This window comes from Phyllostomus hastatus, unplaced genomic scaffold, assembly GCF_019186645.2.
Source record: "Phyllostomus hastatus isolate PE091 unplaced genomic scaffold, TTU_PhHast_1.1 phas_contig_86, whole genome shotgun sequence".
Taxonomy (NCBI): Eukaryota; Metazoa; Chordata; class Mammalia; order Chiroptera; family Phyllostomidae; genus Phyllostomus; species Phyllostomus hastatus.
In genome coordinates, this window is record NW_025333977.1 from 35,973,602 (window position 1) to 35,998,908 (window position 25,307).

Genomic DNA, 25,307 nt, shown 5'->3' on the forward strand with positions numbered 1-25,307 from the left:
GCCTGTTCTTCTGATTTACCAAGTTGGGCACTGCTGGCATTTCTCTCAAGTGGAGCGGAAATCCTGCTTGGAACATGACACCTAGTTTCTTTCCTGGGTCATCCACGGGTGAGACCTCCAGACTGGAGGAAAGGGTATCCGTGGAGTTGTGGGTTTGGGATAACTCTGAGAGCTACCTAGTCTTCTGACTTCTCTGTGTGTGGGACCCTTCAGAGGAAGCTGTCCTTTAGACACTCCTACCAATTGCTATGCTTGAAACCTGACTGTGGAAAGGCAATTCAAGTCTTACAAGGATAGTGCTACCATTTCACTTTCCCTTGAGTGATTTCTCAAAGTGTAGCACCCACGAGTCTCAGGATCCCAGTGTTTTAGCCTGGCACACAGGGTCTCCACGTCCTGGCCACAGAGTTCCTTTCCCCCCTCACATCCTACTGCGTCCCCCCACGTGCTCTGCCGCTGGCCTCACCGAGTTAGTCACTTTCCCCCAGAGTACCCTGAACTCATCCTTCTTAAGGCCCTAGCACATCGTGTTCCCTGGGCCTATTTCCTTCCGCTTGTATGTGGAATCCTCTTGGGTGTTCAGGCTCAGTTTAGAAGTCATCTGCAGGGCTCTTCCAGACCCTGGGAGCAATATGGCATGCATTTGTTGTGATTTGAACTCTTTTCTTTCTGTTTTGTGTATTCGAGCATGTCTCCTGTGAGGTTATGAGCTCTTTGAGAGCTCAAGGCACGTCTAAGTAAGTACCTACACCTGCCAGGTCCAGACACTATGCTCTCCTAGGATGGAAGGTGCTAGCAAGTGTCTGTTTTCGGCACCTCTGACATCCTGTTAGCTAACAGTTGCATCTGAAGGGTCTTCAGAAGCTCACACTAGGGTTTTCAATGATTTGTTTGATCTTGAGCTCAGCCATTTGAATTCTTTCTTTGAATTGGTCTGATATCATCTCCTTGCTAAATTTTCTCAAGTCTGTTTCCCATATACCCAGCAGATGTCCGCTTCGAGCCAGGACTCTGAGCTTATTTCTCTTAAGAACATAACAGGAAGGTGGAATTCAAGAAGTATCTATTTGCTTCTAATGTGAACATTTTTTTTTACGTTTGAACGTTCAGCCTTTACTTTTTTATCTCAAAGCCCCTCGAAATGTGAAAATAGCAGAAGAGTTTTTTAATGGGTATATCTCTGCCTCTAGCGGAATAGCTGTCCACAGTGTAGTTATAAGTGCAGAATAATAAAACCTGTGTCTTGGAGCCTGATTTAGGAGACCAAGGTTCAAGTCCTGGCTTTACCACTTCCTAGCCCTGAAACCTCGCCTAACCTCCCTGACCCTTAGTTTCCTTAATGGATAATTGGGAAACCTTTCTTATAGAGTTAATGGAAACGTGACATGAGGTTTTGCACATTAAATTGGGATTTCTACTGCTGTGTGGTTCATATATTGGGTTTGAAGGCCATTTTTAAACAGGAGTTCCAGAAATGTTTGCCTTTGAGGAAAATGCTGGGATGTTTTAAGTTTTCATGCACATGTTTTATTTTGTTTTCTTGAATGACAAAATTAGTGAATTTATAGTCAGGGTACTTATAGCATCTAACGGATTTAGGGAATATTCGTGGCTTGTAAGACTCAGGTATAGTCCCTATAATTAGTTTTGAGACATTTAGAAACCTTGGCAGTCAAGGGATGAACCTTAATTAATGCAGACTTCATGCTGGCTTTGTGCTGTGCATGCTGGGCATGGAATCCCAGGGCATGATTATGTATTCCCCTGATGGGTAGGTGGGATTAGCCCCATCTTGCAGACAGGAAAGCTGGAGCTCAGAGAGGGTAAATAACTTACATAAGTTCAATATCAAGCCATGAACTTCATCCTGTACCCATGATGGCCTCCAGGAATCCTTTCTGTTTACAGAAGTGTCAAGACCTTCCTTTACTTTGTTGATCCTTTATCCTCTGGTTCCAGGGGCCGGCCCTCTTTCCAGGCCAGATAAGGCAGTGGGACTCAGCAGTCTTAAAGCCTCAGAACTTGATTAATGAACCTAGATGAGTGTCTGGACTTCTCTTGCCAAGAATCTGCTCATTTCAGACTTCTTTGTACTCATTCATCAGCCTTTACTTCCTTTTTCTCCCTTTGGGGACATATTTGCCTTTGCCCATCTCTGCTTTTGAGGTCAGGAGTGTGTTTGAAGAAGACTTCGTATTTTCTTTTAAAAAATTACAGGTGGAAAATTCATTGAGTATTTCCAATCATGTGCTCCAACCATGTGGTGGTGGGAAGAGGAGGCACAGGGCTAGGAGTTCATGGTTTTGCCACTGACCAATGAGAGGATGTGGAGTCAACCCTTCCTTTTCCCGTTGGGGTCTCAGTGTCTTCATCTGTGAAAAATGACAGCGCTACGAGATGACTCCTAAGATTTAAAAATTTTGCATGTTTTATGGTGTCAAAACCATCAATGTTGCTGAGGTGCATAATTATGCAGCTGTTTCTCTGATACTTTTCAATCTTTAGATTTAATCTATTCAACAATGTATAATTTTTTGAAGGGAAGCTTTTATAGACACTTCTGAAATATAAGAGTGGTAGGGGGGATAAATGGATGTTAAAAAATAGAAAACAACCAATTAAATAGTATATAGCATTTAATTCTCCTTGGAAACTTACTGAGAAATTGAGGAGCACTTTAACAACTGGTAATTTAAATTGCATTTGAACTATGCTAATGGTTTGTTTGCATGGGAACTTCAATCATTTCACAGTGGTTCTTTAGCAAAGCTGCTTGTTCTCTTTATGGAAAAGAAGAAAAAATATTAAAAGAGAAGCTGACTATGGAAAAGGGAGACCACTCTCCTTTGTGCTGGGAGGGAAGCTGGCAAGTGAGAGGTTGCCCTAGGGCCAAGGTAGAGAGCCTTGCCCTTCACCAATATCCCTGGTGGCTGTTGGAGAAACTGTTCAGATCTGTATCTCTCTCTGTAAGGAGAAGCTCAGGTTCCCTGGGCCTTGAGGGAGGGGGCTGCCATTTGTTTTCTGTGTGATTGCACTGTCCACAGGTCCAATGCTGTGAATGCCTTATTCCTCAGCAAATTTGAAATGTGAAATTATGCTTTTCTCTCATTTCAGTGGAGTGACTTGAAAAATCATTTTTTAAAAGATTTCATTTATTTATTTTTAGAGAGGGGGGAAGGGAGGGAGAAAGAGAGGGAGAGAAATACCAACATGAGACAGGAACATTGATCTGTTGCTTCTCCCACAGGCCCCCAACCTGGGACCTAGCCTGCAACCCAGGCTTTTGCCCTGACCAGGAATTGAACCAGCGACCTTTTGCTTTGTGGGATGATGCTCAACTGACTGAGCCACACTGGCCAGGGCAGCTTTGAGAATTCTAATGTCCCTGAAAATCACTAGGTTCTCAGGGAACCATGAGTTCTCAGGGAACTCACTGCTTTGCTGTGTTCATCTTGATTATGCTCCATTTTTCTAATGTAATTTCCTTTTGCTGTCTGGCGGGATGCTGAGAACTTTGAAGCAAGTGTTCAGAAACCTGGGTGTGGAACTTGGTGTTTTGCTCCAAAGCCAGTTGTGTGACCAAAGAAAAGTCTCTCTGCCCAACGAGTCCCGTTATGCTCTGTCAAAGTGGCTACAACTGTGTCCAGAGGAGCAAGCACTTGACTGGAGCTCTGGATTGCCTGCCACTCGGGGTGGGCTGCTGGAGAGGCCACCTCCCTACTCTGGCCCCAGCTTCTCCTCCTGTCAATTGGAAGAGTCAAGGTGGGCTGTTTTTTAAGGTCCTTCCCAACTTTGATCTTATATGGATATTTGAAGACTGGAATGAGAAAATATCTGTGAAACAATTGTATGATTGATTTAATAATATTTAAAATGACAACAGTGAAAATAGGAGTAGTCATTTTTTCTCTTATGTGGATTTCTCCTGAATATAAAACAAGACACATTCAAAACAGCCAGCTGCTTTGGCATCTGTGTATGTTGGAATATATATTGCATCATCTTTAGTAAATTAGTAATAGCTCTTAATTAAATGAAACCTGTAATGAGGACTTACGGGGAAGTGTCAAGATTGTCTAGCTCTCTGCTCTCATTGGCTCTTACTTTTCAAGCAAGGGAATCAAGGTTCAGAGGGCCTGCTAGTTCCTACAGTTAGAAATTTGTCTCTGAACTCATATTCCTTGTACCTTTTTACTTGTTTTAGCTCAGATTTTGCTGTTAATTTTTTTTCTTGCCTAAAATGTATCTAACTGATCTACCTCTTTCATCTCCGATATTACCATGGAGCTGCCTCCCGGGAGAGCTGAGGATGAACATGGGTACTGGCATTCTCTTTCCCCACCATTCTGAGACAAATTAGTGCAAGAAATGTGCCAGGAGCTGACTGGGGGCTTAGGAGGAATAGAGGTGAGCCACAAGATTTGTGGGTTTCAAGCTTGGCATCATTCTCAGTATAGTCTATTCAGCGAGTTCATAAACCTGGGGAGTTCTAGAGCCGGCGAGACCCTGGAGATTCATGAACAACCTCCTTCTCCCATTTCCCACCCACAGGCTGGACCATTGAGGCTCAGAAACAGAACTGAGGACGGAGACCACTCACCTGATTCTCGGGTTAGGGCTGTTTTCGTTGTTCCACTGGGCACTCGTTGGAGGGGAAGATACTGTTTCCTCAATTGGTGAGTCCTATGTAGAAAAGAAAGCATCTTTTTATAGTCAACATTCATGTTTTAATGAGTTTTAAAAACGAGTGGTTTTCAATGAAGTAAAGCATGGCACTAATAACAAGCTTGGACTGAGAAGTAGAGACGGACCAAAATGTTCTTTCTTTTTTTCTTAAGTTAATTTCATTGGCAGTGGACAAAATATAATAATGCTAATAAAATGTGTGGCAAAGAAAAGGCAGGACTCAGCTCTTGGAAGTTGGCATGAAGAGAGATTAGAAGAAAATTTGGAGTAATGATGATTTTCGGTTGCCAGTAATGGTGTTCCTTCCATCTTTCTCCTTTGGTGTGGAGGGAAGTGTTCTTGAAGCTGAAGACCAAAATGAAAATGTCAATGAGCAGTCTTATGGACATTTGTGAGGAAGGAAAGTAATATTATTGAGTAGCTCTTGTTTACCCCTGTATGAGATGCTTCTCTTATGTCATTTTATTTTCACAACAATTGAGGTAGGGGAGACTAACTTTGCTTAGGCAAAGGGTTGAACATGTGTCTTTTTTTAAAAAAAGATTTTATTTATTTATTTTTTTCGAGAGGGAAGGGAGGGAGAAAGAGAGAGAGAGAAACATCAATGTGCGGTTGCTGGGGGCCTGGGGGCCGTGGCCTGCAACCCAGGCATGTGCCCTGACTGGGAATCGAACCTGCGATGCTTTGGTTCGCAGCCCGCGCTCAATCCACTGAGCTATGCTAGCCAGGGCTGAACCCGTGTCTTAAAGGGCCCACTAGAGCTTCAGTAGGATCTGAATTTGAACCCTGTTGCACATTCAGAAAGGGGAATGGTGACCAGGTAAGGTGAGCTTCACCTTGTGTTTGGGAATTCCTCTGTGTGTAGAGGGTAGAACGGAACATCATGGTCTAGAAAAGAGGGATGGTAAAACGAATCAATGGTGTGGGCTACCCTGGGCTGGGAGGAGACTTGAGGGAAATGGCTGGAGGATTCTGGGAAAGGCTCCTATTTAGAATTCTGGATCTGTGGCCTCCATCCTGAGGGCCAAACTATCGGTGCCCCAAGCACTGGCTTTATACTGAATAACGGATGTCTTGGCTTGTTTATGATGCAGATTTCCAAAACAAAGCAGATGTTGTTGTGATTGATAAGACCTAACTTCATTTAAAAGTGTGGCTCAGTTTACAGTTACATTTTGTCACCCTTTCTTTTCTTCATCAATGCATCTTAAAAGAATATGGGCAGCTGGTTAAAATTTCAAATGTGGTCTTGAAAGCTTTGCCCTAGGCATACACTTTAAGCATCACATGTGCATCTTTGTTACCTCTTCTACCTCCTGAATTTTTTTCAGTGTTTGCAATTAAATTGTGATGAATATAAAGGTTTACATTTAGGTTTAAAAAAAGCCTAGTGTGCAGTGACAGAAAGGAAGAGAGTACCTACACAGGAGTGAGCTGGGGTAGACCGGGACTCTTTGTTTTCTGTAAACTAATCAGGAGCCAACAGTGGATTTTGTCTGCTGAAACACCTAGACAGCCTCAGGCACATTAAACAGAGATGTTACCAATGACAAAGTGGGTGGGGGACCCATTGGAAACCAGAGGGTCAGAGGTAATCAGGCCCATACTGGGCCCAGTATGCATCAGGCCCAGTATGAGCACGGCTCGGCTGTGTCTCTCCTGGGCTCCTTGCCCTCCCTCTTTTGTGTGGTGATTTCATTGTTGGGGTGTCTCACTTTGTGGTCATGAGATGGCTGTTTGCTGCCACCTGGGCTGCAGGCCACCTCCTTGCCATTTGGGGAAAGATCCCTGTTTGCCATATCCCCGTAGACTCGGGTAACTGGGTACTTTTGTACCAGTCACTGAGGGCACAAGGAAGACACTGTGCTAACTTGGGCATGTGAACTGGGGCTCTGATGGATTTTGAAACCTCCCTACCCCTGCTTCATGGCATCTACACAGTGGAGAAGTGGTGGTTCCTCAGAAGAATATCTGGGTACTGTGAGGACGGGGAGAGAGCTAAAGCTAAAAGGTTTGGTGACCATAAGCCTTTTAACCGTCCTGCCAGAGCTCCCCTACGTGTCAGATTTTAGTCCTCACCTTATCCTCTAAAAGGCACTTGAGCCAGCTGGACTCTCCACACAAAGATGCAAAGAGGACCGGAAATGACTTCCCACCAGGAGCTATTAGAGGAATGGGATCCTAGAGGAGACAGGAGGCAGGGCACATGTGATTATGGCCTTTGAGATGATAAAACCCAGTCAGAAGAGGGACAGCATCTGATGTTCATGAATGTTTCTCCTGAGTCTAGCAGACTCTCTGGCATGTGATAGGTGCACAGTGCATTTTCATGGAGAAAAAAAAAAATCCAGAGGTAGCACATGTCCCTTTCCCTGAGGGTGTTCACTGGGCACCGGGCAGTTCTCTGTTGTTGCATTTTAGGAATTCCAGCACAGATGAGTAAAGAAATGATTGGACAGAGAAAGAGACTTTTGGGACCAGTGTGGCTTATGAAGTTTGTGAGTTCATAAAAAGGCAGTGAGTATGGCGGGATGGGTGTCAGAAGGTTTTACAGTTATTACAATAGGCATGCATCCCTTAAAGAACCAGATCCCTCTGCCTTCACAGCTATTGCCCTGTCTATCTCTCATGTTGGTTTGGAGCCAACAGGTCGGTAGATGACAACCTGTTTTGCAAATTGTGAAGTGTGGCCCATACGTGGTAGGTTATTATAGTTGTTTCATTCTTTACTGTCAAGACTCAGCCTGAATATAGAGAAAACTATGATCTCATGAGCAGTCCTCAGCACCCTGCCTGATGCAGGGCTCAGGGTATGTCGTTTCTCCTAACTCCGCACCCCCGTCACCCCCAGGATTGGGTGGGTGCTGATTTGTTCTCAGTCTGGGAAAGGATCTAGAAGGAATCTTGCTTAATGATGGTGATTGAAATTGATGTGAAATAGAGTATTATTATTACTTTTCATATTTGTTTTTGCTCTGGACTAGTGATTCCCAACCTTTTTCATCTCATGGCACACATAAACTAACAACTAAAATTCTGTGGTACATCAAAAATGTATATTTTGCCCATCTGACAAAAAAATGTATGATTTTGATTCATTCACACAGGATGGTTACCTTTGTTTTGGCTGTTGCCATTTTTTTAAATTTGAAAATCTAAGGGAAAAGAGGCCAGTGCTCCTGACTAAATAATCAGCTATTGCATGTTTTATAAATTCTTGCAGCGCATCTGTGCGCTGCAGCCGCCAGTTGAAAATCACTGCCCTAGACAGGAGGAGGTGGAGAGAGGTAGATGGGAGACAGAGTGTCAGTGCTTGAGAAATCCCCTACAAGCTGCAGTCTGGCCCCTTGGCTCTTGCTTTGTTTGATTAGCTAATCACACCTTTTGCTCCAGGCATGGCTGGCCCAGCAGGAGTCAGGAAGGAAATTATTTCCCTCTGTTGATACTAGTGTACAATTGTTGACGGTAGCCAAGGGCTTTCAGTTTTAATATTTCCTCTTTGCTTCTCAGAAGAATCAGTTATTAGTCTGTGCCGGAAGCAAAGCATGGGTCACTTCCACTTGACTTTCACAGGTGAATGTCTTGGCTCCCTATGATTACTTGGTCAGGTGGTTTTGGGGCATGTGTGACCATCTGCTTAGTCAGCTTTTGCTGCCTCTATGTTATTGCTTCAAAAATTACAAAAGGACTTGCTGGGTCTGAGCAAGGACCCATCAGCCTCCTGAGGCTCTGTTGTTATTCTGCCACCTGGGCATGTCTTATATGAGGTGTTTGCTCTCCATGACAGTAAAAAAAAGAGCTATTTCCCTCTTTCCCTCTCTTGCATTCTGCCTCCTAATTCCACTTTCTTCTATTTCCTGACCTGAGCACAGTGGAGATACCTTGATCTTGGGGAGGGCCTGGGGAGGTCAGAGGAATTCCCAGGTTTTTCCTCATTGGATTGCTGTGCAGTAGCAGGGGTCTGAGGCTAAATGGGTGGGGAGCCTCTGAGTCCTTTGTAGATTGCTGCCAAGCATCTAATCCTGGTTCACAGCAATGAGCTTGATCTCTGCCCTGATCTCAGTTTTTTTTTCTGGAAATCAGTGAACTTCCAAATCTTTAGGACACCATGGTGAATTAGGCATAGTCCCTGACTTTGAGAAGCTTACAGTCTAGTTACAGAGAAAGACTTATACATGAAAATGAAATATACCTTAGAAAAGTATTGTTTACAATGCACCTACATTAATCCCCATGAATGTTTCCAGCCTCACATTAGGTGCTTGGGAAATCAAGGTAAGTAATTTATAGCCTCATATCTCATGGGCTTAGATGAAAGGTTGGCGAGTGGAAAGAATTGGGAACATTGGGAAAGGTTTCCAGGAGGAGATTTGATCTCACAACTTCTCAGTGAGCCTTGCAGTCTTGTGACAGAAGCCTACCGGGTTAGTAGGTTGGACCTCTGGCCAGAGTTTGGCTCACGAGGACTGGACAGTTTCTAAGGGTGGATTTAGCTGATAGCAGAATACAGCTGGGCAAGTAAGGAGTCTGTCATCTTGCATATTCATTCTGATCAGTGTAACTGTAGTGGGAAGTGTCATGTTGACTTTGAACTGCACTGGCATTTCCATGGTCATCTCTGTGTGGCCAGAGCACGCCTGAGTATATGTCACCAAACTAGAAGATGACTCTGCATTCTGGGGCACAGAGGTTCCCTTTGAGAGTTTCCGATAGTGAATCTTTCATAGTCTACTCCCCAGGCCTGGGGAGTGGAAAAGGGGTGGGGTTGGTGGGGCCATTAAAATGGTCTCAGACTTAGATGCTATCTTCATTATCTGTTGCTGCATAACAAATTACCTTAAATTTAGCACCTTAAGACAAAAAAACCATTTATTATCTCACAGTTTCTCTGAGTCAGGAATCAGGAGCAGCTTAGACGGGTGCCTGACAGTGTCTTTCGAGGTTGCAGTCTGCATGTCTGCTGGACCTGCCGTCTCCTTAGAACGGTCTGTGAGGAAGGGGGTGGGGGGACTTATACCAAGCTCACTCATAGGACTGTAGGTGAAATTCAGTTACTCACTGGTTGTTGGGCTTAGGGCCCCAGTTGCTGACTGTTGGCTGAGGGCCACCTTCAGTTTCTTGCCATGTGGGCCTCTCCATAGGGCAGCTTACAACATGGCCCTGGCTTCCCTTGGAGTGGGGAGCGAGGGATGCAAGCCAAAGCCTTTTGCGACCTAATCCTGGAAGTGACACATTGTTCCCTCTGCCTCATTCTATTTGCTAGAAGCAAGTCTCTAAATCTAGCCCACACTCAGAGAGAGGGATTGCACAAGAGCATGAAAGCCAGGGGTGGATTTGTACGGGGCCAGTTTAGGAGCTGCCTAGGTTATGTGTCATGTGCTACAGTGTAGAAGGTACATGGGGCCACGGAATAAACTCAGAGCACTTCTGTGAATCAGTTTCACTTGAAGACTTTTGGGGGTTAAACTCCATTTAAAATCTCAATATAAACATTGATATATAATAGTATAGAGTACAAACATTGATATATAATAGTATAGAGTACAAAATTGGCATGTTTTCTCAGAGGAAAAATACAAGTTTTCAATTAATGCTATGATGCCACACCTCTGCATTTTTACCCTCTTCAGTTTTGGGTGGCAATGTCTGAATGTTCTTGCTTGAGCTTTTAACTGTTCAAGTGAGACACTGAGACCCAGAGAGGGGACAGACTCTTACAGGGCCGCAGAGCATTGGCAGCCAAGGGAACGACTATCTAAGCCTCCCCTGACGCTGGCTCATTGCTTCCCTCCTCCCTCTCCACACAGTCTGTGTGTCATAATCAGCCCATACAACTTCTAGGCATGTTTTCTTGCCTTCTGCAACCTCTCTTCTATCCTAGGCACTCACTGGAGAAGGTTAGGTCAGACTTTGCAGTCTTGAGCCTTCACGTTGTCCCTTTAGGTAAATTTCAGGGTCCACATCTCCAGTTGGTTCTTGTGTGTCCTGAAAAGTTGCATAAATCAGTATTCCTTGGCTCAGACAGCGTGTCTCTGTAGTTATGAATAACATTTGTATTAAGAACAGTGAGCCAATACACAACATTACTGTGAGACTGACAGGATCAGACAGAAAACTTCAGCCAATACCTTCTGTCTGGCAGAAAGTTCTTTTCCAGAACATCCATCTCTTCCCCCGACCAAAACAGGCTTTTTATAAAACCAAGCTTGGCAGTACATTTGATAGAAGATGACAGGTTCCCTTAGAGTCCACCTTAACATTCCTACAGAAAAAAAATCAATCGAAATGGAAGACTTAAAATAATGGTCAAGCTCATTAGTAGCCCTACTGCCAAAATAAGGCAAACCAGCTTTGGTTATTGAGACTGTCGCTGGCCAGAATGTTCCTGCTATTCCCCATTCATGGCCCCTTTCAACTCTCAATGTTTTTTATACTTTTAGTGCTTTCAAGGTGTTTCTTATTAATTATTTGTGTTTATGAAAAGTCCGTAGCAGGAAATGGTTTTCTTTGGGTGAAGGCAACAAGGTAAAGCAAAACTTGGAGTAGGGAGACTATCGTGCATTAACTGCATAATTTTACTGAAGTCACTTACTTACTTTTTAAACTGGTTTTCATACCTGAAAAAAAAATGGGACAAGTAGCAATTACCTGACAGTTTCTTTTATGTTCACAAAGCAGCATGATGTTTATAAAGTTTCTGAGTCTGGTACTCAGTACACAGTCAGCGCCCATGAAACGTTAGTTTCCGATGTCCTTCGTGGTCCTCACCTGCTAAAAATCACCCTCAGTCTGTCCTCAGGCCATTATCTAAAAGCCTCTGCTTTGTACTGGCCCCTTGGCTAGGACCAGACCTGCATCATTTGCATATGTCACCCTGATTTCCTGTTTTCCTGAAAAACAAAGAGCCTTAACTTTTATAGTTTTACTTCCCACATGTGAATACAGGCATCATAATATGCTCACATTTTCTGGTATTTGGAAAAATAGTAGTTCTGGGAACAAGATATCCATATATGATGTTTCATGAGGAAAGTCTCTGGGAATCTCTACATGAAAAGCCAGCGTTGGCTTTCCTGACAAAGTTGTCTGTCTGGTCTGCTGATGAGCCCCACCCAGTTGCCATCAGCCTCCTTCTTTTTGGTAAATGGAAGCTTCTCTGGGTCCTGCCCGGCACTGACCCTCTTTGGCTCTTCTTTGGCTCTTCTTTAGGATGACATCACCTCACCCTCCTTCAGTGACAACTGGCTTGAGTTATATCAGTTATTTAAAATGATCTAATATTTTCCTCTTAAATCTAGGGTCCTGGCTCATTCTATGATTAAGCTAGTGATTTATTTATAATACGGGACAAGATGGCTGTAGCCACTCAATGATGTAATCTAAGAATGACATGAAAACAAAATAGGCTTTTACATAATGAAAGTGTTCCTGTAACACAGTTTATAGCCAGACTTTTTTTCTCCATTGAGAATGGAGATATAGTCTTTATTTTTCCTCCACTTTTCTTTCCTTTGCTTTTCCCATTTATGAGTCTTAAGGCCTTTATATCATTTTTAAAAATCAACATTTAAAACACAACTCGGACTCTGGTTGTGACTCTTGGGGTGACGCTTCTAATCTTGTCTTGCTATCATCTTTGTTCCCCCTTCCCCTGCCTTCATCTGTGGCCTCTGTTGTGGCTACCGCTCCGCTCAACAGCGCACAGGGTCTTCGCAGCACACGGCAGTCCTCACCATTCCTTCGCTTATGCTGTTCCTTCTGTTGGAAATGCTCCCCTGATCCTGGGTTTTCTTCTGCTAAAGGTAGGTACAGAGCACTCCTTCCTACAGATAGCAAACTTCTTCAGGCCAGCCCAAATGCTCCTCTTCCTGCAAGCCTCTCTGAAGCTTCTGCCTCTACAGAGAAACCCTTTATCTGTACTTCTTACAACTTAATACAATAGCAAGCTCCCCTTCCCCACTCTGAGAAATAGTCACAGAACATCAGCATTAGAGGAAAAGAAGTGGCTCTGGAAAATAGAGGCAAGGGCCTTTGTAAGTCTGGTTTTGCTCCTAACCCTGACATGTGAGGAGGATATGGCCCATCTTTGAGCTTCAGATTTCTTTATCTGAAGAATGAGTGGCTTGGATTTCATTTCATGTGGCCATACAGTGTATTGATAGTGGCTCCTTGAGGGTCTGTGTTGAGAAGGATCCTGAAGCTGTCTCCTGACTGAGTAGGAAAGAGCCCAGGGTCATGCAGCAATATCTGTAATGGCTGTAGGTGGGGAAGGGGGAGGAGGGGAGGGGTGGAGGCATACAAGAGGTCTCTTGGCTATTTTTGGATTAGATATTTAGTGATCATTTTTTGTTTTATTTTTTGGGATTCTTTGGTTTGCCAACTTGAACTTTCTTGGCCAAGGTCACACAGCAGTAGTGACTAGAACCTATTCTCAGGTGTAGAGATGGTTAAAAACTCCATATTCTAAGATCACATTTATCTGTACAGGATGGCTGGGGAGTTGAGAAGCTGGGATAAACAGTACCAGCAGGATCATTGTTTTTTTGCATGAACAAGGCTCCCCAAATTCTGTATGTTTTTGAGGTAGAGTAGGGTCAGGAGATGCCTTTCACCGCTTTGTCTTCTTTGCTTCCAAAGAGTTACGATGTTTGCACTGTTTTAATTTATGTCAAAGATGGCATTTTAAGGTCAAGGTCACAAAGTTATTTGATTTTGCCAGGGTTTTATTGGGTTAAGGCTCATGGAGTTAACCCATGAATCCTTTGGATTCTCTGTACCCCTCCTCCAACTCCAGACAAAGTGTTTAGTTCTCAGCAAAAGTGCTAAATTGCTTGAGCAACTTAAATTGCTAGGTGAGCTGCCAAAAAAAAAAAAAAAGCCTGGAACAACAGGAGAGACAGAGGAGAGAGAGGAAGAGGGTGGTTTGGGATGGCTGATAGCACTGGAACCCAGAGCCTCTGAGTGATAAAAAAAGAAACTGGAAGTGGTTAGAGTAGAGAAGAGAGAAAGTTGAGGGAAAAGGCAGGAGCAGGGCAGGACTCTGCCATGGGAGGGGGCACAGACTCTGTCTTTGCAGGTGTTTAGGTAGAGGCTGATGCTGATGGGCCCTTTGTAGAGGCGATAAGAAGTTGGGCCACTTGTCCTTTAAGGTCATTCCTATCTGGACAGTCTGGAATTTTCAGAAGGCACATTTTGTGTGCATTTAAATAATTTCTTTTTTGAAATGAAGGCTTTGTGATGAAAGTGACTCTTCATTTCTCCATGGTGTTGGCACACATAAATGCTGACTTATCTTGGGCAATCTTTTGTCCCATTTAGCATTATTGATGAAGGGAAGGAGGCTAGCTAAGGATGTCTTAGTAATTTTTTGTACTGCATGTATTTTTGAGGATGATTTCTGTGCTTTTAAAAAAGATACTTCTGGAGAATTCTGTTTTGTTGGTCTCCCCTTGTCCATCCTTTCCCATTGTACTGTCAATAGCTTGCTTTTTCATACTATCAGGGTGCTTTGTGTATACACCGGAGAATATTCATGTCACTGCTCTGCTCTAGAAGCAGATTCTTAAGCTTCCTCTTCCACTAGATTGTAGGAGCTTCATAAGAGCATGAATCCTGTCTTATTTCATAAGAGGACCCTTGGTGCTTAGTGTAGTGATTTACAAATGATAGTGGTGACTCATTAACTTAACAACTGTTTATTGAGTATCTACTCTGTGCTAGACACTCTTCCGGGCCCTGGGAATAGAACCATGAACAAAATTAAGTAAACCTATTTGACAGTTAACCTACAAACTGAGGAGTAAATATATAATTTAGGTTGTAATCTATTTTCAGAAGAACCATGAAGCAGGTTAAGGGCACAGAGGGTAGGGAGGACACAGATTTAAATTCATTGTTCTGAGAAGGTCTTACTGGTAAGAGTGTGCATGAGGCAGTGCCCCTGAGATAAGAGAGGGGGAAATAAATGTTTTAGGCTGAGAGCAAGCTATTGCAAAGGCCCTGAGGCAGAGGCATGCTGGGTCCCTTCCAGAAAAGTGAGGGGCCGCTTTTCTGGGGGCCGTAGTGACACTCCAACCAAAAGAAGGTGAAGAGTTTGGGAGAGATTACCCATGCTCATACAAATAGTTGGAGTAGCCAATGTTTGTTTAGCACACATTGAAGGTACTTAGAAAAAAACATTGCCTTTGTGATTTAAAGAATTCCCAGAAATCTAACAAAGGGATGATATAAGGTATTTCTGGTTTTCATCTTTAAGATACAGGGACAGTGAACAGGGAGCTGGGGCAGTAGTGGTGGGCAGCTCAGAACAGGTCCAGTTGTGGAAGGTACTGGTTCCCCTATATGTCACCTCCCTTGGTGAAGAAGTCTCTGATTCTGTGCTCCTGAGATCCACACACCTGCAGAGAGGATGGGCCCTGTGTGCAGATGGGCAATTGCACGCCTAATCACCCATTCAGGCACCCACTTATTTGTTTTCCACATGCAAATGTGGGTTTTTTGCAGATGGATTTAATATATTTGTTGCTTCCCCATTTTATTTAAAACAAAACACACGACCACGACCAAACATGTCAGTTGAGGGCAACAAATAGAAACATGAGTATTTGCTATTCCTGCTGATGACACGGCTGAAAGGGATCCTAGGCAAATCAGTCTTTTCTGTTGTCAGTTGTATTTTTACTTTGTGTTAGCCCTCCTTAACATCTTAACGGTTTTAAAGAAGGATGCGGTATTACTTAATATTTTCCGAAATCATTTTCTCAATATTTCAGGCTCCATATTTTTACTGTGTGGTTTCCATTTTAACCTTTTTAGTTTCTGAACTTCTGGTCCATTGTAAAAACGAAACGGGGGGCGGCATCATGGAATCTCCAAAGGCCATTGGCAGGTGGTGCCTGCAACTTCTTTAGCCTGGAAATAAACAAATAAACAAACACAAATTAGAACCATTTGTTCCTATTAATGTGCTATTATTATTTATTGTAGAAGGTCATGCAAAAAGTCACTTCCATTTATCTGGGACCCTGTAGGTAAACACCAGTATGAGATGAGGGCTTTAGGGACTGCTTGTTTTTTGATTTCTGATGAGATTTCAGAGCTCTAGAGTGGGCTGTCAGAATTGGCAGATACCTTGGCATTTACTCTGTGCCAAACACTGTACTTTATAGTTAGGGAAATTGAGGCCCAGAGACGTAAAATGACTGGTTCAAGGTCTCAGAGCATGTGAGGTAGCCATGGGACTTGAGCAACGGGGACCCTGGCAGATGACCCCCTTGGCCTGGAGTGATGTGGAGGCTGCTGACATGCACAGAGGATCCTGTTTCAAGGTGAGGTCTGCGTGTAAGTGGTGTCTATGTATTTCATTTTTATCTCATAAACTGATTTAAAAATCTTTTTGTGTCAAATCACAAGTAGAGAAGCAGTGATGGGGAATGTGGGCAGGGATTGCTTGCAGCTTGCTTTCCGAGGTGGTGGACTGGAAAGGGCAAGTGTGCATATTTGTGTGTGTGTGTGTGTGAGAGAGAGAGAGAGCGGGGTGGGGAGAGAGAGAGAGAGAGAGAGAGAGGATGGGGAGAGAGAGAGAGAGTGAGAGAGAGAGAGAGAGAGAGCAAGAGGAGAGATGAACAAACTAAGAGGGATTTGGGCAGACCACTTGGCAGCAGGAACTTCATAATTAGAGAATTTCTGAGCCAGTAGGAAGTCTACAACTTATTGAATTAACTGCTTTATTTTGTAGAAAGATAAATTGCTGTCCAAAGTGATTGAAAGCCTAGCTCCAATTCATTCAACTTTGAGTAGTTAGAATTTTAGGCCAGCAACATCCTTGGAAAGAAACATGTACTTGGAAAATACCAGTCATCACTATCAGATGGTATACACTGGTTAGCCCGCAGGGCTGCTCAGGGGAGAGGATGTGTCTGCCTTCATTGGAGTGCCTTCCTCAGACCTGGGTTTGGCCAGAGGAGCATGGTGACGGCTTTTCTGTCCTTGCAGACATGACAGACATGTCATCAGACATCAAATGAACACTTAGCCAGTGACCCCAATGGCTAACTTACAAATGATCCTCTGAAAAGTTAGGTTTGGAGATCAAAGCCAGTTAAGTAACATTTTGTGTATCTTTTATGTATCCTTAAATGTAGGACCCTTTCACTTTTAAGTGTCATATGTTAAGATGCTGGATGATGGGCTATGTATACCAAGCCCAAGATGATATTTTGGGCGTAGCCTGAGAAAAGGAAGGTCTGTATATACAAAAAGGGCAAACTTTCATCAGGATCATATTGGGAGAGGGTTACAGTTCTGGGTCATGGCCATAAGAATAACAAATGACCTTGGAGCAGCCTAGCCTTGATTTCTGAGGCCTCTCAGAGCAGGGAGTGCAGAGGGAGGAAAGGAGTATCAATATAGCATGAATTCGACTGGCTGTGCCTGCTCTCTGTGCAGGGGCCTCGCTCTAGATGGGTGCCCTGGAGTGCACGCTGCCTGTTCCTCCTGCTGATGCTGTGAGGCTGGGTATAAGTGCCCCCCACTGTGTGTCTGACAATCCCAGACACGAGGGGCAGCCTCTGTCCCTGTCAGACATAGCCTGTTACATGTCTCCTAATGAGTTCCCCATATTTTCTCCTCCTTTCCTGCCATCTTCACCCACCTCCCCTCTGAAAGAACAAATTCATCAAAATGCTCTGAAGGTTGATTTCTGTAGATTTTTTTTTGTTGTATTTTGTCATGAATTTGTTTCCTGTTCATGTAAGTAATTAATTTACTTAAAAAAAAAGTACTATCTTTCTCCCCTCGGACCTCTAGCTTTCTAGTCTACACAATCTATTTTTGAAGAATCTTTAGGGAGTTATTGAATTTGTTGGAACTGCTACTGTTCCAGAAGCAATTCAGATGACAGAATCCCACATTCAACTTGCTTTTCTAGCAACAATTTATTTTTCCTTTAGCTTCAAGGAGTAGCAGTGGGGGATAGGGTATTCTGAAAAGAAGAAAAATGTGCCAAATGACTTGCTGATTTCCAGCTAGGCACATGGAAAAAAAGTTTTTATTTCAGTGACCTCTCTGCTCATTGGAAAACTCTGGGCTGGTGGATTTCATGGCCCTGAGACCATGAGCACTCTCAAGTTACCAGAGTGATGAAGGTAAATCGCAGGAAAGAGGATGCTCTCTTTCTGGGTTCAGGGGTGTCACAGAGACATGCTGTCCTTTGGCATTAAGACACATCATTTCTTCCAGTTGGGTAATACTGTTCTGGAACAACTGCCCTGATTCCCAAATACATGGAGCACATATGGAATGGAGAGCTTTCAGAAAATTAGCCTTAACCTGGGTTAAGTTTTAGCATGGCTGGTAGCCGACCTCAGGGATTCCTACTGGGTGTGTCCAGCACATTTCTTACTTAGAGACACTCCCTACCCCACTTTTGGGATGTCCCTATTCTTCTCACATTTGGGTCTATATGGTGTTCTGAAAAATGATGCAAGAAATAAGGGGGCAGGAGAGCTGAGCTTTGATCCCAGCTCTGCAATAACCACCTGTGGAACTATTCACAAACATCTTAATTTATTCAACAAATATTTAAATGAGCCCTTTTTACACATCAGGTCCCGGAGATACAAAAATGTATAAGACACGGTTCTTAACTTCACTGTTTACAGTGGGGGGTAGAGAGCTGACTTCACAAATAGAATTCGAGTGACTTCTCCCTTGTGGTTCTCCCTTCGACAGAGGTATGTGAGACTGGGCTAGAGGATCCCAGGGTCCCTCCGTCATGATGTGCTCATTTGTTCACAATTTGTTAAACATCCAATATAATCACTTATCTGACTGAAAATTGGCAAACATTTCCCTTTTCTACCAGTTTATAGGGGGTGATGTTAAAGATGAATGAGGCAATATCTACAAAATGCTTTAATAAGCAAGTTGGAGAAAGACGTGATATAAGTTTGAGGCATTATTATTAACAGAAAAATGAAAACAAGGGCCGATGTTTTCAGAGAGAGAACAGATGGCTCCTTTGTTTGGAATTTGAGTATAAAGGAGAGAGAAAAAGAGATACTTGCCATATTGTTTAGGCCCTGCATTTGAGTGACTTTAAAATGCCAAAACAATCTGGTTAGGAAAGTCCCATGGATTCAAAATAGCTCTTCCACTGATCAAACTATAATTAATATAACAAAAAAATGACAGTAAGAAAAATCCTAATAAGAAATGCTACAGTGACAACTGACACAACCTAACAAGAACTTCCATTTTTGCGTCAACTTTAGAAACTTAATTTTTCCTGTCTTCAGAACATATTACCACACAGAGGAATGAATTAGTGGGAACTAATTTAAAACTATGTTTTTTTCTGAAGTCATCCCCATCTCCCAAGTGACTTCAGTTTTCTATGACTAATAAAGGAAATCTTAAGGATTCATAAGAAATTGGCAGTCCTCTCCCGCCTTTGCTGTTGGATGCTGATAGAAAAAGGGTGCAAGTGGGAAAGTTTAATTGGAGCACAGACATCGAAGGACCTGGGGGATGTTGCAGAAGGCAGGATAAGGGAAGGACCTTTGACAAGCTTTCGAGAAAAGAGTTGTGAAATAGTTTCTGTCTCTCTTCCTTTATGTCTTAATTGTTTCTTGTGACCCGTCTCTGCACTACACAGTTAATTACTGTATCCTTTGGGTGTGATGCTTTCCTTCTGGTTCCTGTCACTCTTGAATCGCCGAACTTGTGGGCTGTGAGAGTGAGTCAGACGCCGCCAAGCTGACTCTCCACTCAGGTGCTGTCGCACTTGTGGTGTGACTGGGCAGCGTGACCTCCCTCAGTATCTCTGGGCCTCGTTTTGTTTTGTTTTGCTTTTTTTCCATTGTGGAAAAAGGAGCTCACCCAGAATATTCATTCTGGCACTAATCTGGCTTCAGGTCCACATCTTATATACGGCTATAGGAAGGCTGGTCATGGCTTTTCCCTGGGGAGTGTTTAAAAACAAACAAGCCTCCTCAAGACAATAATAACAATAAGTCCACATTGCTGAGGCGGGAACCTCTTAACCATTCTCTCAGCCAGGTGTTGAAACTGTCCCTCAGCCCTCGGGCAGACCCGGATGGCAGTGTGGCATAGCTGGGGGTGGCTCCTTCACAGCCTCCCTGGCAGCAGGCTGAGACTGGGGAGACGCACCTCTAGGGTCTGGAGTCCTGGATCCTAGTCCTACTTTCTGTTCCTCACCATGTGGGACCTTCTTAAAGGTTTCTCCAGATCTGATGCTGTGAGATCTAGTTGGTCTGCGAGACATCAAAGCAGTGAGAGGACATTCTACTCTGTCCTCAAGGTCAAGTCTTTGCCCAGAATATTCCTAGGGGACCTCTCACAGTGTGCCACATGTGTGTAGTCAACCAAGGGGGTCCGTATGTGACAGATAGGGAGGCATTTGGTTAGACACCTAATTCCTTCTACCTTATATTTAAGTTAGAAAAATAATGATTAGTTGTAGAGGTAACCCTTTCCATGTCATTCCTGGCAACCCACCCCCTTCTCTTGTAGCTGCAGGTGCACATACCTCTCCTTTGGCCTGACCACACTGCACAGCACCTGCTGAGTATTATGCTTGTCTCATGCCCTGGACTGTGGACTCAGCTGTGTCTGCCCATTTCTAAAGCCTCAGCATGTTCATCGGTAACTGATATATAGTAAATATTCAGTAAATGTCAGTTGAATGAACGCATGGTGGATGGATGGTTTTGTTTTCCTCACCAGGTCATGAGTTCCTTGGAGGCACGGACCATGTCTAATGAGTTTCTTTCTTTCACCAAGCATCCTGCCCAAGGCTTTGAATGCAATGTGGAATCAACTGTTGTTTGTTGAATTGCTTTGAAGAGAAGTGGAGATGGATCTGGAGCAGAGACAGCACATTTAAATATAAATCGTTCAGCTTGGTTGCATTGGGTGTCTTCGGAAAACCCAGCTGACAGAGGTCATAGAGCACTTGTGGGTCTGTGACTGAGCACTTGTGGGTCTGTGACTGAGCGCTGTGGGGGTGTGGGGGTGATTGCTCCTCCTGAATGCCTCCTTGTCTGTCACATACAGACCCCTGTGGTTTGGTTGGCTGTGCTAATGATTGTTTGTCTTTCATCCTTAGTCTGTTGCAAGTGTCACCCCCCCCCCCTTCCTTTGAGCTCCTCATTTAAGGCTTGAATTAGAGTAAACTATTTGCATAGTGCTGTCTCATTTGATTTTACACAGTTTGTGGGCAGGGCTAGTGTTTTCTCATAATTATTGTGCTCTACATCAGGAGTCCCCAACCCTGAACCATGCGTGCCACACAGCGGGAGATGAGCAGCGAGTGAGGGAGTGAAACTTCACCCCACTCCCCATTGTTCTCATTACCACCTGAACTCCATCCCCCTCCACCCCAGTCCATGGAAAAATTGTCTTCCATGAAACCAGTCCTTGGTGCCAAAAAGGTTGGGACCACTCCTCTACATGGATTATGACAGAGCCATCTACAGAGAAAATACTCAGTAAATGTCTGTGGACTTGAATTTCATTCCACTGCCTTATGTTTCTTGCTGCCTTTCACCTCTTCTAAAGTGAACTTAGAAGAATTTCAGCTTGTGTAATAATGCCACCCATACAATGAAGGCTGCAAAGTAAACTTAATAATCAAATTAAAAAAGCATGCTTCCTTCTCTGAACTCCACATTTTGTGTGTGTGTATCAAAATAACTTTTTTGGGGTATGTCTGCTTTTTAAACAATCATATAATGGTAAATATATCTTGCTACTCTTATTATTCTTCATTGTTCATGAAAGCTTCTTAATATGAGGACTGTCTGGAAAAAGTCCAACCATTGTTAATAAAGAGAGAATGGTTTGCATGACATCGATGTAACTTCGAAGCCAAGGAGCAAGGACTGGAACGTGCATGCGTGAACAATGACGACTTCACTGTACTAGTCAGTGGGGGTGGTAGATGAAGTTGAGTGAGCGTGTCACCTGTGTGGCTGCCACATTCAAAATGACTGAGCAAACAGAGCAACAAATCTGCATCAAATTTTACATTAAGCTTGAACATTCCTCTATGGAAACTATTTGAATGATTCAGAAGGCTGCAGCTACGGGCAACTGGTGATTGGCAGCTTCATCACAACAACATGCCCGCTCATGCATCACATCTCGTGCAGAGTCTTTTGGCGAAACACCAAATCACCAGGTGACTCAGACCTACTACAGCCCAGATTTGGTGTCCTGTGACTTCTGGCTTTTCCCAAAACTAAAATGACCTTTGAAAGGGAAGAGATTTCAGACTCTTGATGAGATTCAGGGAAATACAGTGGGGCAGCTGATGGTAATTGGGAGAACTATGTGAGGTCCCAAGGTTTCTACTTTGAAGAGGACTGAGGCATCATTGTCCTGTGTACGGAGTTTCTTGTATCTTCTTCAGTAAATGTCTCTATTTTTTATAGTACATGGATGGATACTTTCTGGACAGACTTTTATATTAGGAAAATAAAAATAATCACTGTTTATTGATTATGATCATTGAAATGCTTTCAAAGTTTTTCCATTTTAGTTTTTGGCTGATACCAAAACAGTGTGGCACGATTTTTTTTAGAATGGCCCTTGGATGAGCTACATGCTTCTTTAATTGTTTTATCATCTTGAGCAAGTTTTTTTTGTTGCCCATTATTTCATTATCTTCAGAATGAGATTACAGGACAAGGTGATCTCCACAACTTTTTCTTTTAATTATTAACATTAAATCCATGGTACCTGAGGGCTTTGGGAACAGGCATATGTTTCTAAACATCTACTTCATTTTTCTGCCCTTTGAGTGGGAATGATGACCCATAAATCTCTATAATCATAAGCCTCAGTAACTTTCAGACCCCTCTAGGAAGCAGAGACCCTGCAATGCATTGCACTAATTTGTTTGTGATTAATACCCTCTGCCCCTACTCATTTCCCAAGCTCAGGATTTAAAATTTTATTATAGGGAATTCTTTCCCTCTTACATTAAATATCTTGCTCCAGGTTCTTAACCCATTAAGTGTCGTAACAATTTACTGACATCTAAAGCTTTTCTTTCATTTTTTACAGTCTCAGATGTGAGGTTATGGTGTCTCAGTCTCCTGTGCTAGGGATTAGTGGACTAAGCCCCAGAGTGGGGACTCTGGCTGTCACAAGTCACCCAGAGGAACTAGAATGGGAACCATATTCAAACTATATTTGAAGGCCCAACAGGAAAGATTCTGACCATCAGAAATCAGAGAGGCATGTCAGTGTGAAGTGTTGAGACCTGAGTGTGACTAAGCTCAAATCGCTTGAACAGAAGGAACCTCACTTGCTCCGTCTGTGAAATGGGGTAGTGACTTTTTTCTTCATAAAGGCTGTCCAGACAACCTCTGGAGGGTTCTTCCTACCCTGGGACCTATAAGTTTTTGAACAATTAAAACCTACAGCCAAGGTACTAATTGTCGGGTACTCTGGTGGGGAATAAAGTTTGAGGCCATTTTTAGAACCTTAAACTATTTATAGACTAGTTGGTAAGAGAGAAATATCTTTGTAAAGCTAGGGAATAATTTTATATATTATAGAAGGAAGGTGATAAAAACTGATGTTCACATATGTAGAGTACTTAAAAAAAATTTTATAGACTAGTGAAATTGATTTGTCATTTTCTTGTTGTTGGTGTGAAAATTGAACCAGGGAGAGAAATAAAATGATGTTATCAGCATCAGTATAAGGACACTGTAAAACAGCAGATGGCTGAGGCTTTTTCTAGAAATTAGGCAAAGGAGTTTTGCATCTTCTAGTTTAGTGGTTTGCAATCTTGGCCACTTGTTAAAATTCCTAGAGGAACTTGGGAGATGTGCACTGTCCCAAAGCGGCTCACCTGAGTCACGATGTGTTTGGGTGAGGCCAGAGTTTGAGTTTTATTTTGAAGCTCCTGTGAGAACCACTACCTAGTTTGGCTCTTAGATCTGTGTCTTTGATGGAATCTCGGTTAACATTTTACTCCATGGGCTGCATTTCTGGACTGTTACCTCCTTGATACCAGAGTAAAAACTGCTGGTCAACTAAGAATTTCACTCAGAAGGTGTGAATGCCCTGGAAACTCTACTGAAAGGGCTCCTGAGTTTTGTGGGGCCCATGTAATAAATGTGTAAAGGAAGTGAAGGAGTTAACATTTTTACATTGGGACATGCCTTCTTTTTATGCTTCTAAGAATGTTTAAAAATGACAGCAAGGAATATATTTTATTGCTTTAATTGTTCAAGGCCTTTTAAACGTATGTGCAATAAAATACCATTTAAGCTAACTGACCTTTATATTTTAATGCTTTTTGGAAGGGAACAATGCCTAGTATTCAGCTGCTGTATATATATTTTTTTCGGTCAGCAGAGCCTGTTTTGGAATCAGAGGACTGAGAGTTTTGCCGCCTCCCCAGATATTTTGCCTGTTTCAGTTTAAACATCAAGTTCCATTGGGTTGATGACTCTTGACCTCATAATGTCTAACTTTCATATCTTTTTTCTCCCCTCTCCAAACTTATCCAGAAAGGAAACTTCAGGGCCTGATTGATTCACTGATTCACCGATTTTCCCCTCTGCTGGGAAGGTCAGGTGTGCAGTGGACGGCAGCACAGAAGACCTGTCCCTGTTCTGACAAAACGAATACTGTCTGTCTCCCACCCCTCCATTTGGTGAAACTTAACTTCGAAGGCCACTGAAGATAGAGTTTTGAAAATTGATGCCAGCTATAACCTTGTTAGATATAGTTCATCATCTGGCTTTAAACTTGCTCTTTCTAGAAGGGAAGTGGTACTCGGATTGCACATGTAGTGAACTGGAATTTCAGAGGCTTGAATTGACCAAGAGATCTTGTAACTATAGCCCTGGTTACAGATCCACTGTGGTCTTGGACATCTTAGGTGTTGTTCATAGAATATTTCTCCATGTTAAGAAATTAAAATATACAAAATTCTTTGTGTAGCTATGAAATGTATATACCCATAATGTTATAGGGAATGAAGTAGCTTCGTCTTGTCATCTTAAAATACTGTTAAAATATAGCACTAAATCTTAGTTACTATGTTTTTTCTTCCTTTTTCTCATTTGTTCCTTTAAATTTTTTTTATTGTAAGTGATTTCAAGAATAAAAATGTTGTGAGAATGAGAATAGTCCAAATAATGTCCATATGCTTTTATCCAGATTCATCTACTACTAACATTTTATCTTATTTGTATTCTCCCCCTCCTTCTGTCTCTGTATATTATATATTTAATGTATATAATTTCAAATAAACACATGAAAACTATATGTAATTTTTTCTAAAGTTTTTGAGAGTGAGTTGCATTCAAGTTTTCATACATATATTGAAATTTAACAATCTTTTGTTTTATTGGTTCTAGACATCAGTCATAGTTGGAAGGTATTTCCCAATACCATGTTCACTCTTGTCATCTTTGCTACCTGCACAGTTTCACTTAGGTCTCTGACTTATTTGTAGTTTACTACTGTGTTTCCTGTGATGAATTGATCTAATTGTGTCTTTTTTCCAATGGTTATCTAGTGTCCCAACACCAAGTATATAGTACAAAAATCTTTGTCTCAGTGGTTTGAGATTG

General features: G+C 42.7%; 1 protein-coding gene across 7 annotated transcripts in view; it reads left to right on the top strand.

The window, feature by feature from the left end:
- Positions 1 to 25,307, top strand: part of LOC123826937 (LIM domain containing preferred translocation partner in lipoma) — a 634,789-nt gene that overhangs the window by 60,221 nt on the left and 549,261 nt on the right. For 6 of the 7 annotated variants that reach the window (XM_045851156.1, XM_045851152.1, XM_045851157.1 and 3 more), the window contains one exon: positions 4,552 to 4,676. Coding sequence is in view for 1 of the 7 variants with exons in the window: in XM_045851158.1 (XP_045707114.1) it covers positions 15,973 to 16,013 (41 nt within the window). In the remaining 6 variants the exon portion in view is untranslated. Of the gene's footprint in view, positions 1 to 4,551; positions 4,677 to 15,804; positions 16,014 to 25,307 lie in introns of those variants that run through there. The other variant, XM_045851158.1, reaches the window with a different exon arrangement.